At 37.8% G+C, this 12,541-nt stretch overlaps 1 protein-coding gene across 2 annotated transcripts in view; it reads right to left on the bottom strand.

Moving 5' to 3' along the window:
- The window catches only part of LOC127660740 (phosphofurin acidic cluster sorting protein 2-like), a 68,937-nt gene that overhangs the window by 12,691 nt on the left and 43,705 nt on the right, over positions 1-12,541 (bottom strand). The window contains exons 9-20 of one of the 2 annotated variants that reach the window (XM_052151135.1): positions 12,298-12,449; positions 12,090-12,180; positions 11,621-11,692; positions 11,195-11,322; positions 10,857-10,989; positions 10,644-10,748; positions 8,889-8,995; positions 8,591-8,745; positions 8,358-8,468; positions 4,157-4,265; positions 3,121-3,153; positions 6-48 (exon numbers count right to left, since the gene is read on the bottom strand). In XM_052151135.1, the coding sequence (XP_052007095.1) occupies positions 6-48; positions 3,121-3,153; positions 4,157-4,265; positions 8,358-8,468; positions 8,591-8,745; positions 8,889-8,995; positions 10,644-10,748; positions 10,857-10,989; positions 11,195-11,322; positions 11,621-11,692; positions 12,090-12,180; positions 12,298-12,449 (1,239 nt within the window). The remainder of the gene's footprint in view (positions 1-5; positions 49-3,120; positions 3,154-4,156; positions 4,266-8,357; positions 8,469-8,590; positions 8,746-8,888; positions 8,996-10,643; positions 10,749-10,856; positions 10,990-11,194; positions 11,323-11,620; positions 11,693-12,089; positions 12,181-12,297; positions 12,450-12,541) is intronic. The other variant, XM_052151136.1, reaches the window with a different exon arrangement.

Here is a 12,541-nt window from a genome sequence, read left to right as displayed (position 1 = left end):
CGTACCCCGATAAAAGGGATGAACTTCTGACATGAGTCTTCATCAGGACTGTGAGAGAGAACATAGAAATTTGAACACATGGTTTACTGGCTAATAACCTATTAAATCAAATTAGACATTAAATAGAACAAACCCACTGTCCCAGATGTGTATGACTTTTTTCTTCTTTTGAGTAATGTGCAATGATAAAGTGTTTAAATATAAGACCTGGAATGTGTATTTAAAGGGATAGTTCACCCAAAAATGAAAATTTTATAATTTACTCATCCCAGATGTGTATGACTTTTTTTTCTGCAGGACACAAATGAAGATTTTTAGAAGAATATTTCAGCTCTGTAGGTCCATACAATGCAAGTGAATGGTGGCCAAATTATTGAAGCTCTAAAAAGCACATAAAGGCAGCATAAAAGTAATCCATAATAATCCAGTGGTTCAGTTCATATCTTCAGATGTGATCCAATTGATTTTGGGTGAAAACAAACCAAACTGTAACTCATTTTTCACTGTACATCTTGTCACTGATGTCTTCAGGCATGATCATGATTTCAAGCTTGATTATGCTTCCATGTTCTTGATGCATGTGCAGAGCACTGGCACTATAGGAAGTGTAATTGGGCTTGAAATCATGATCATCAAGGAGACTGCTGAGTTTAAGATTTACTGTAAAAAAAAAGAGGGTTATTTTGTTCTGTTCTCACCCAAAACCAATTGGATCGCTTAAGAAGACATTGATTAAACCACTTGAGTCTGGAGATTACTTTATGCTGCCTTAATGTGCTTTTTAGAGCTTCAAAGGTTTGGACCCTATTGACTTGAATTGTATGGACCTACAGAGCCAAGATATGCTTGTGAAAAAATGTGTGTTCTGCAGTAGAAAGTCATACACATCTGGGATGGGATTAGGGTGTGAGAATTTTCATTTTTAGGTGAACTATCCCTTTAAGCAAATGGGGACATTTTGATTTCATGTTGACTTATCAAAAATGACAATTCTCTCATTTACTCACCCTCATAACATAATTTCCACTGTCTGCTTTGTTCACTCTAAGCCCCTCCCACAATATATATATATATATATATATATATATATATATATATATATATATATATATATATATATATATATACATATATATACATATATACATATATATATATATATATATATATATATATATATATCGTGTCACTCTTAGCCCCCCCTCTTGTCATTCTGTCATAATTAGTCCCTCCCACTACTGACCCTCCCACTGTCGGTCCGGTCACTCCCAGTCCCAGCCCCTCCCAACCATCAATAAAACACATTCGGCTAATTTGATTTCATCCGATGAAGCACATCTTTAGACATGATGCAAAGAAGTGCAGCAAAGCAAGACATGCCAGCATTCATCCAATCACTTGGCATCATATTGAACTGCCCCACCCACTGAAACAAAGCTGCATTCCCAGCCAATCAGGACTCAGGTTTAGGCTACTTGAACCAGAGATGGTCTATTGCAGAGATTATCTGAATCTAAAGCTAAATCTAACAAGTATAGTTTTCAAATAGGCTAGTTTTTGTAACATAATTGGTGTACCTATAGATTCAGAAATACATAAGTAATAAATACAGAATTATGAAATAATGACTACTAATAACATTAGCACAAAATGGGTTTCTGAAGGAGAGCAGTATGTTTAACACTTCATTTACTCATAGATTTTGCTACATAACTCATAATTCTTCCATTATCCACCCAAATGCATTCAGGGCTTTATGTGACATTTTTGACATCTTATGTTTTAAACCATCTCTGATATCTGGAAGAGCAAAACCCACAAGAGAAGCAAACTACAGGAGAATAGAAAGAACCACACGTGCCAGCCAATCACCACAAAATCAACACAACAGAAGCCTAAATACAGGGAGTAGCATATAATTCACACATCTTTTCAGAAATAATGGTTGTTTTGAACAATATTAGCACTTGCTTAGACAAATCAAGACTGTGAGTGTTTATCAGTTTACTCTGATTGATCACTAGAGCACTAGAGGTGAGAAAGGGGAAACTAAGCCAAGACAGAAAAAGGACATACATTTACCTCCATCATAAGGTCTGTTCACCTCATAATTTTCTGGAAGATGTATTTTCTCTGCCTTCAATTTAAACTGGATTCCTCTAAAATAATTTGCATCCTTCATTTTTCTATTCAGATGACACTGAATCCAGAATATTTATCTTAAGAATCTTTTCTAAGAAGCATAAAGGTGAAGTTTGTACATTTTGCTGAATTTTTCTGCAAAGGGAATCAACCAACAATGGGCATACTTATAGCTGGAAAAAGAGTAAGTATTTATTTTGAAAAAATGATACTTTAGTATTAAACTGAAATGACTCTAAACTGCACATTGTGTGCTCTGATAAAGACAGAGGTGCTCAGATCATGACGGTGGTAAACTTTATAGCAGCAATAGAGCCAATACAACCTTCAGATTCTTTCCACACTACAGACTGAAGGGTAAAAACCAGAGACAGAATAAAGAGTAGTCAAGCCACTTACAATATGGTAGCAGAAGGAAAGGAAGTTCCGCTTTTCAGTTAAAAGAGCCAAACACAGCACTGCTTGATCTTATAGAGCTGTTCAATTCTGTTGTCAATTTGTAGGCCAACTCAAAAGACTAATTCACCAAGGGTTCCCTCTGGAAGTTGCTAATAAGGACTACAATGGTTGTCAGATTTTTCAAGCACATAAACGCTCATACATCTCATAGTAGTCGTCCTTATTTTACTACGTGATTCTAAAACCCACAGAGGGAACTCATGGCTCGAAAATGCTCTTTCGTGTTTTAGGACTCTAACTGAAAAGCTATATTTCTCTAGAACGTACATTAGCTGGACCATCCTAAAAAAACATTATGATACTATTTTTGCATCCTAAAATGTTTTGCCCTAGAATTTACCCTGAATCAGTAAGTGTGGAAAGAATTTCAATTTCAACAGCATCTCTCTGCTCCCTCTCAGCTAACACATTTCCCTTAATACTACTGGAGAAGAGAGAGAGAGAAAGGAAGGTAAGAGACAGATGAAGAAATGCATCTGATTCGCAACAATATCTGCACAGGCAGGAAGACCACAATACCTTACTGCAAAATCAAAATGAAAGCTCTTTTTCCTTCAGAGAGGGCAAGTAAAAGAAAAAAATAAACAGAAATAAAGTAAGTTATTTACATACAGAGATGATAAACAGTGACATTCACATGCTTTCTGTCAAAAATAAATTAAGGATGAGGATGCTCATTTAAAAGATGCAAATATTTGGAAGAATGAACTTCAGATGAACACAATCCTTTAACAAATTTGATTAAGCTGTGTGGAAAACCAGATATTTGCATCTTTAGAGCACCTGACAGTGAACCCAACCTCTAACACACATTCAAAGCACTTTTATATCATATCATATCAATAGATTATTGATATTCTTTTATTGTATTTAGCCAAATACAATTGTAGACACTTGTATAATCTTTGAATATGTTTTATTATAGAGTGGTATAATGATAAAGGAATAGTTCATCCAAAAAATTATATTCTGTCATCATTTATTCACCCTTGTGTCTTTTGAAACCCTTGTTTACATTTAAAAAAAATTCCATTGTTTTCTTTCGTGAAACACAAAAGGACTTATTTATTGCAGAATGTCTAAGATGCTCTTTTCCATACAATGAAAGTGAATGGTGACCACAGCTGTCAAGCATGATTTTCAAGGCAATTTTTCTGTGAAAGAAATTTAACATTTCAGTTGGTTCCTCACACAAAGCTGTCATATGGAATATACTGACAAGCTGTATGGACTACTTTTATCATGATTTCATTGTGTCTTTTTGTACTGTTTGTACCTTGACAGCTACCAGTCCCAATCCAATTTCATTGTAAGGAAAATATCAGCTCGGACATTCACAACTTCTCTTTTGGTGTTTCGTTGAAGAAAGTAAGTTAGTAATGAGTAAGTAAATGAGTACAGAATGTTCTTTTTTGGGTGAACAATCCCTTTTAAAAAATAAAATAATGATGATTTAAATTCAGTGTGTTCAGCACACAGCATGTACATTGCCTCCTCTGAAAGGTTTAATTCTTTTGTAAAACCATAGATGAGGGTTGCTATTTGCATGTGTTACCTCTTCTGCTTGTAAGTAAGCATGGCTTCTGCTATGGGCAACTGATGAGCTCCATTTGCACTCAACATGTACTGTGTTACCCTGGAAACGACATCTGGAATATCCTGAACTGTTAGGAGAGTTGGAATGAGATGAAGACAAAAGAAACAAAGATCTAAACTTGAATACTAAGCTGCTTGGAAATGTTCTTGTACATCTTGTTAACTTGTAAAACCTGTGAAAGAAAGATACAGTAACTCAACAGGAAAAGAAGAAAGGAAGGAAGGACAGAAGGATGCTGTAACAGTAACTGGACAGGAAGGAAGGAAGAAAGAAAGGAAGCAAGTTGTAACAGTAACTCGACATGAAAGAAGTTGTAACAGTAACTCAACAGGAAGAAAGGAAGAAAGAAAGGAAACAAGTTGTAACAGTAACTCAACAGGAAAGAAGGAAGTTGTAACAGTAACCCAACAGGAAGGAAGGAAGAAAGAAAGAAAGGAAACAAGTTGTAACAGTAACTCAACAGGAAGAAAGGAAGCAAGTTGTAACAGTAACTCGACAAGAAAGAAGTTGTAACAGTACTTCAACAGGAAATAAGTTGTAACAGTAACTCAACAGGAAGAAAGGAAGGAAGGAAGCAAGTTGTAACAGTAACTCGACAGGAAGAAAGGAAGAAACAAAGGAAGCAATTTGTAACAGTAGCTCAACAGGAAAGAAGGAAGTTGCAACAGTAACTCAACAGGAAGAAAGAAAGAAAGAAAGAAAGAAAGAAAGAAAGAAAGAAAGAAAGAAAGGAAGGAAACAAGTTGTAACAGTAACTCGACAGGAAAAGAAGTTGTAACAGTAACCCAACAGGAAGGAAGGAAGAAAGAAAGAAAGGAAACAAGTTGTAACAGTAACTCGACAGGAAAGAAGCAAGTTGTAACAGTAACTCAACAGGAAGAAAGGAAGCAAGTTGTAACACTAACTCGACAAGAAAGAAGTTGTAACAGTAACTCAACAGGAAATAAGTTGTAACAGTAACTCAACAGGAAGAAAGGAAGCAAGTTGTAACAGTAACTCGACAGGAAGAAAGGAAGGAAGAAAGCAATTTGTAACAGTAACTCAACAGGAAAGAAGGAAATTGCAACAGTAACTCAACAGGAAGAAAGGAAGGAAGAAAGGAAGAAATAAAGGAAGCAAGTTGTAACAGTAACTCTACAGGAAAGAAGTTGTAACAGTAACTCAACAGGAAGAAAGGAAGCAAGTTGTAACAGTAACTCAACAGGAAGAAACGAAGGAAGGAAGGAAGAAAGTTGTAACAGTAACTCAACAGGAAATAAGTTGTAACAGTAACTCAACAGGAAGAAAGGAAGGAAGCAAGTTGCAACAGTAACTCGACAGGAAGAAAGGAAGGAAGAAAGCAATTTGTAACAGTAACTCAACAGGAAGAAAGGAAGAAAGTTGTAACAGTAACTCAACAGGAAGAAAGGAAGGAAGCAAGTTGCAACAGTAACTCGACAGGAAGAAAGGAAGGAAGAAAGCAATTTGTAACAGTAACTCAACAGGAAGAAAGGAAGAAAGTTGTAACAGTAACTCAACAGGAAGAAAGGAAGGAAGAAATGAAGAAAGTTGTAACAGTAACTCAACAGGAAATAAGTTGTAACAGTAACTCAACAGGAAGAAAGGAAGCAAGTTGTAACAGTAACTCGACAGGAAGAAAGGAAGAAAGCAATTTGTAACAGTAACTCAACAGGAAAGGAGGAAGTTGCAACAGTAACTCAACAGGATGAAAGGAAGAAAGCAATTTGTAACAGTAACTCGACAGGAAGAAAGGAAGAAAGCAATTTGTAACAGTAACTCAACAGGAAAGGAGGAAGTTGCAACAGTAACTCAACAGGATGAAAGGAAGAAAGAAAGCAAGTTGTAACAGTAACTCAACAGGAAGAAAGGAAGCAAGTTGTAACAGTAACTCAACAGGAAGAAAGGAAGGAAGAAAGGAAGAAAGTTGTAACAGTAACTCAACAGGAAGAAAGGAAGAAAGTTGTAACAGTAACTCAACAGGAAGAAAGGAAGGAAGAAAGGAAGAAAGTTGTAACAGTATCTCAACAGGAAATAAGTTGTAACAGTAACTCAACAGGAAGAAAGGAAGGAAGTTGTAACAGTAACTCAACAGGAAGAAAGGAAGGAATAAAGGAAGCAAGTTGTAACAGTAACTCAACAGGAAGAAAGGAAGGAATAAAGGAAGCAAGTTGTAACAGTAACTCAACAGGAAAGAAGGAAGTTGTAACAGTAACTCAACAGGAAGAAAGGAAGGAAGGAAGAAAGGAAGCAAGTTGTAACAATAACTCAACAGGAAAGAAGGAAGTTGTAACAGTAACTCGACAGGAAGAAAGGAAGGAAGCAAGTTGTAACAGTAACTCAACAGGAAAGAAGGAAGTTGTAACAGTAACTCAACAGGAAGAAAGGAAGGATGAAAGCGAGTTGTAACAGTAACTCGACAGGAAAGAAGGAAGTTGTAACAGTAACTCAACAGGAAGAAAGGAAGGAAGGAAGAAAGGAAGCAAGTTGTAACAATAACTCAACAGGAAAGAAGGAAGTTGTAACAGTAACTCGACAGGAAGAAAGGAAGGAAGCAAGTTGTAACAGTAACTCAACAGGAAAGAAGGAAGTTGTAACAGTAACTCAACAGGAAGAAAGGAAGGAAGGATGAAAGCGAGTTGTAACAGTAACTCGACAGGAAAGAAGGAAGTTGTAACAATAACTCAACAGGAAAGAAGGAAGTTGTAACAGTAACTCAACAGGAAGAAAGGAAGGAAGGAAGAAAGAAAGGAAGCAAGTTGTAACAGTAACTCAACAGGAAAGAAGGAAGTTGTAACAGTAACTCAACAGGAAGAAAGGAAGGAAGAAAGGAAGCAAGTTGTAACAGTAACTCAACAGGAAAGAAGGAAGTTGTAACAGTAACTCAACAGGAAAGAAGGAAGTTGTAACAGTAACTCAACAGGAAGGAAGAAAGGAAGCAAGTTGTAACAGTAACTCAGCAGGAAGAAAAGAAGGAAGAAAGGAAGCAAGTTGTAACAGTAACTTGACAGGATAGAAGGAAGTTGTAACAGTAACTCAACAGGAAGAAAGGAAGGAAGGAAGAAAGGAAGGAAGCAAGTTGTAACAGTAACTCGACAGGAAAGAAGTTGTAACAGTAACTCGACAGGAAGAAAGGAAGGAAGGAAGAAAGAAAGGAAGCAAGTTGTAACAGCAACTCGACAGGTGAAAGGAAGGAAGGAAGAAAGAAAGGAAGCAAGATGTAACAGTAACTCAACAGGAAAGAAGGAAGTTGTAACAGTAACTCAACAGGAAGAAAGGAAGGAAGAAAGGAAGCAAGTTGTAACAGTAACTCGACAGGAAAGAAGGAAGTTGTAACAGTAACTCAACAGGAAAGAAGGAAGTTGTAACAGTAACTCAACAGGAAGAAAAGAAGGAAGGAAGAATGGAAGAAAGGAAGCAAGTTGTAACAGTAACTCAACAGGAAGAAAAGAAGGAAGGAAGAAAGAAAGGAAGCAAGTTGTAACAGTAACTCAACAGGAAAGAAGGAAGTTGTAACAGTAACTCAACAGGAAGAAAGGAAGGAAGGAAGCAAGTTGTAACAGTAACTCGACAGGAAAGAAGGAAGTTGTAACAGTAACTCAACAGGAAAGAAGGAAGTTGTAACAGTAACTCAACAGGAAGAAAGGAAGGAAGAAAGGAAGCAAGTTGTAACAGTAACTCAACAGGAAGAAAAGAAGGAAGGAAGGAAGAAAGGAAGCAAGTTGTAACAGTAACTTGACAGGATAGAAGGAAGTTGTAACAGTAACTCAACAGGAAGAAAGGAAGGAAGGAAGGAAGGAAGGAAGAAAGGAAGGAAGTTGTAACAGTAACTCAACAGGAAGAAAAGAAGGAAGGAAGGAAGGAAGCAAGCAAGTTGTAACAGTAACTCAACATGAAAGAAGGAAGTTGTAAAAGTAACTCAACAGGAAGCAAGGAATAAAGAGAATAAAAGAAAGAAAGAAAGAAAGAAAGAAAGAAAGAAAGAAAGAAAGAAAGAAAGAAAGAAAGAAAGAAAGAAAGAAAGAAAGAAAGAAAGAAAAATAAATACATTTGTAATGGTAACTTGAAAGAAAGAAAGAAATGGTAACTCAAAAGAAAGAAAGATGCCCACAATACTCCCACAGTAACACCGGATGGATGGATGGATAGATGAAACAGTTACCTGAGGTTGGTGCTTCAGTTTTGTGGAAAAGATCTCTCCATGCAGAGTCCAGGAACAGACTGTTATATCTGTAGTCTATACTAGCCAGATATTTAGCCACTGGATGAACACCTACACACACACACACACACACACACACACACACACAGTATTTTTAATGTTTTAGTAGTTCTGGAAATTTTTTATTGGTCAATGCTCATCGTCTGCCCATTTTTTCCCCTAACCACTCTTACCAAGAGGGATGATAAGGAATCGCAGGTATCCGAGCCAGTCGGGGGTTTTATGTGTCAGGTGATCCACAAACAAACGCAAAACAGCAGACAGGTAATGTTGAGGTCCTGCCACACCGATTCGAACTGGAGATGGAGTGACCGAGTTACTGTTACAACTAGACAGAAAAAAAAAATACATAGTAGTTATAATCCAGAAATTTCTGGATCCTAAATAGCAGAAAAAGAAAATACTTGTGTGTGTGTGTGTGTGTGTGTGTGTGTGTGTGTCTGTATGTTTCAGAGTTACGGAGAGACTCACAATCTTTGTATGCGAGAGATGATGGTGTTGAATGCAGCCTGAATGTCAGCCATGGTGCACGTACACACAACAGGAAGATCGTGATTCTGTAACACCTCAGATACATACTGTAAGAGAGAAGAGGGTGAGAACAGGGAGTTTTTTTTTACTATTAATTATCTACCTTTAATTCTGGGCAGTATGATTGTATATACCGTAATTTCCGGACTATAAGCCGCAACTTTTTCCCATGCTTTGAACCTCGCGGCTTATACAATGACGCGGCTAATATATGGATTTTTACCGCTTTAAAATGTTATACAAAAAAAAACATTCTGTGACGTGCTCAGTTTTTTGGCGGCGTGAAGCTTTCATTAGACCAATGAAATTGCCGAACGGGTTAAGGTCAAAACAACTTTTTTTGTTTACTGTTTAGATTAAATCGAGAGCGCTCAAACTTCCCATCATTCTGATTACGGTAGTAATTTTGTCACCCTCACCATGGCAAAGACATGGAGAAACGCATATGATGCTGCTTTCAAGTTGAAGGCGATTGATCTGGCTGCTGCACGGGAGCTTGGTCTTAATGAGTCGATGATAAGACGTTGGAAACAGCAGCGTGAGGAATTGACTCAGTGCAAAAAGACAACTAAATCTGAGGCTATTCAACTCCGACACCGAAGGAGATGACTTCAGTGGTTTCATGTGCACAAGAGGAGGAAGATAGTGACCAATGACTTTCTTGGTAAGCTACTGTTTACTGCAAATGTTTTATTACAAGCCGTGTGTGGCAGCGGGGGCGTGGTCAAGCGCCGGGAGAGAAAAGCTGTAAGGGCGCTTACACCTGCGCTTAATCTATGTCTAACACCGGTGTCTAAATGCCCTGCTTCACGTGTCCTTCTTGGGAAAACTGTCACACGGGCACCAGTGTGACAGTTTTCAGCAGGGCACTTGACGTTCCAGGTAAGGCTTTTAATGGCCACAGCAATGTTTACAATCAATTTTATAAAGTTTCTCAATTCTTCTATGCGCCAACACTAGACTGACGTGTGTCACTCTCTCAGCTCTGTGGCTGCTGCCTTTTTATGCCGCTCTCCCCATGCTTACTGAAATTAGACACCGGTGTTAGACATAATTTAGCTCAGGTGTAAGCGCCCTTACCGCTTTTCTCTCCCGGACGGGCGCTTGACTACGCCCCCGCTGCCACAACGTGTTTCGTTAAAGCCTATTTACTTTTGTTACAAGCCATGTTTCGTTAAAGCCTGAGTAAAGTTAATTTGTTTCAATGTACCGGTAGGCACCTGCGGCTTATAGACAGGTGCGGCTTATTTATGTTCAAAATAATATTTTATTTAAAAATCAGTGGGTGCGGCTTATATTCAGGTGCGCTCAATAGTCCGGAAATTACGGTAATGTGAAATGTGACACCAGGTAAAGATTTTGCTATACAGTTTATACCATGGTAGATATTATTGTAGGAATATAAGTGGGCAGGACAGTTATACTTAAATTATACCTACCTTATTTACAAATAATACTGGATTAATGAGGAAATTCAGAATGGGATGTGTCCCAAACTACTTGTCACAACTTGTAGCATTTATATAGAATTAAACTAATATGACTCTTATGAAGCACCCTTTGTGTGTGTGTTTTAAGTGTTTAATTCACTGGATTATCCAAAAAAAATATGCATTATCAAATGGCTATTTAATATAGAAACCATTTTTTATGAATTTCCAGCATGTTGAATTTGTGATAAATTGTCAATCATACCTGGCCCTGCCAGTCAGAGGTGTTAATAAGGATGATGCTGTCGGGCAGATGGTTGTCTGACACCAGGATGTAGTTCAGCTGGTCGTAAACAGTTTTGCGTGGAATCTAATCAGAACACAGGCGAAAATCCATTAACTGAGAATTGTTTTAAAATAAAAAGTATGTTTACACCAAAATTCCATTAGTTGTATGTGCGGCTACATTCTGTCTGACCTGTAGGTGGCAGCGTGTGTCAAGTGAGCGCTCATTGTCCAGACTGTTGGCTCTCTCATTGGGCGGTCGACTGGGCTGCCTCTCCTTAAGAGATGTGCTCCGCCCCCGTCGCCCTGCCAACTTCGGCTCCACCCTTCAGAAAGAGAGAGAAAGTGGTTCAAAATACAGCACTTGCAAGCTAATAAACTGATCAAACCAAAAACAGACAGCACATGCCACCACCAGAGGGAGCCATCTTTAAGATAAAAATCAGTAAAAAATGTACAGCAGCTATTAATAAGAAAATGTGTGTACTCTCATCCATTTACCACTGAAACAGAGGGTGCGAGTTTCCTCACCGGTTAGACGGAATGATAAGTGACTCCGTTTTGGTCATCCTGCCTAAAGGAGGCAGTCTCTCCATGAAAGAGTCCATGTTGTCCATCATCTCCAACTCTGTGGTAGGGGTAACGACCTCAGGTTGACCCTGACAGCCCAGAGACACACAGACAAACTTCAGGAACACACATGTAAAAGCCTTTGGTTTTGGACAAATGTACAAAATTACAGTTTCAAGCTAATACCAACAATCATCTTTGTGGTCTTGTTCTCAAGTTCTGATTATCTATTAATATCAGTGTTAAAAATATGTTCAGAGACAAGAGTCTGGAGTTATTAGCCATGATTCAGCATCAGTGTGTCTACCAAAGCGGATCTCAAAGCAGAAGAGTATGCAAGTCTTTATCTGACATTCAGCGAATATCTGGAGGCAGTGCAGGACGTACCAGTGAAACATTATCCGATTCATTATCCATCTGAAACTTCCCACCTACAGCTCTCATTTTATCAGGATCTATCTAAAATGAGAAAGTTAAAACATTTTAAAATGCATATAGTTCCAAAGAATTTGAACAGAAAATAGAAAACTAAAATAAAATTAAATGGAGAAATAGAAAAACAGAGCGGTACAAAAAAACAGTTTTTGTACTGCTCTGAGTAAGCCAAAGACATACTTTATCCTAAAGTAGTTATTATTATTAGCTTTATTTTAAAACAATGGGTTGGGTTAAGGTTAGTTATTAGGTTAGAAGTTAATACAATACATTTTATTTGAAGACAATGGGGTGGGTTATGGTTAGTTATTCGATTATTAGGGCTGTAACCTACATTAGGTTTACCACCTTCAATGTGGAAAAAGTAAGGGACGCCATAAATAAATTAATTAGTAAATAGAAAATGTATATGTGTTCTTACTGGACTGGGTGGCTCTCTGTGACTGCGGATGCTGTGAATGCTGCCAATCTCTGTTTGAGAACTAGAGAGAGAAATTCCTTCGAAATATGGCCTAAACAACACACATGCACACAGATAAACAGATGAGGGTTAATAAAATAAAAAAACCTTAATTTAATTGCATGAGCACTGAACAAACACTGATGTACAAAATCTCTCTCGATCATACTTGAGTTTGGGTTTTGGGGTGCTAAGAACACTTTCATCATCATCTAGATCTGGTCCACTGTCACTCGGATTCTCAAACTCCAAACTCTCCAGATCCAGATCTTCCTCCACCTCTGGAGGTGGCTCGGCTGGGTCCTGCTCTGAGTCCAACACCTAAAAATATATAATCCCATTATATACCATCATGTTACATTAGGAAGCCAAGAATGGGGGGAATTTTTCATTTTCTAGGATTTTGGGGAATT

This window comes from Xyrauchen texanus, chromosome 20 (assembly GCF_025860055.1).
Source record: "Xyrauchen texanus isolate HMW12.3.18 chromosome 20, RBS_HiC_50CHRs, whole genome shotgun sequence".
NCBI lineage: Eukaryota > Metazoa > Chordata > Actinopteri > Cypriniformes > Catostomidae > Xyrauchen > Xyrauchen texanus.
Note: the sequence above shows the minus strand (reverse complement) of the source record. Positions and strands in the feature narration are given on the sequence as shown.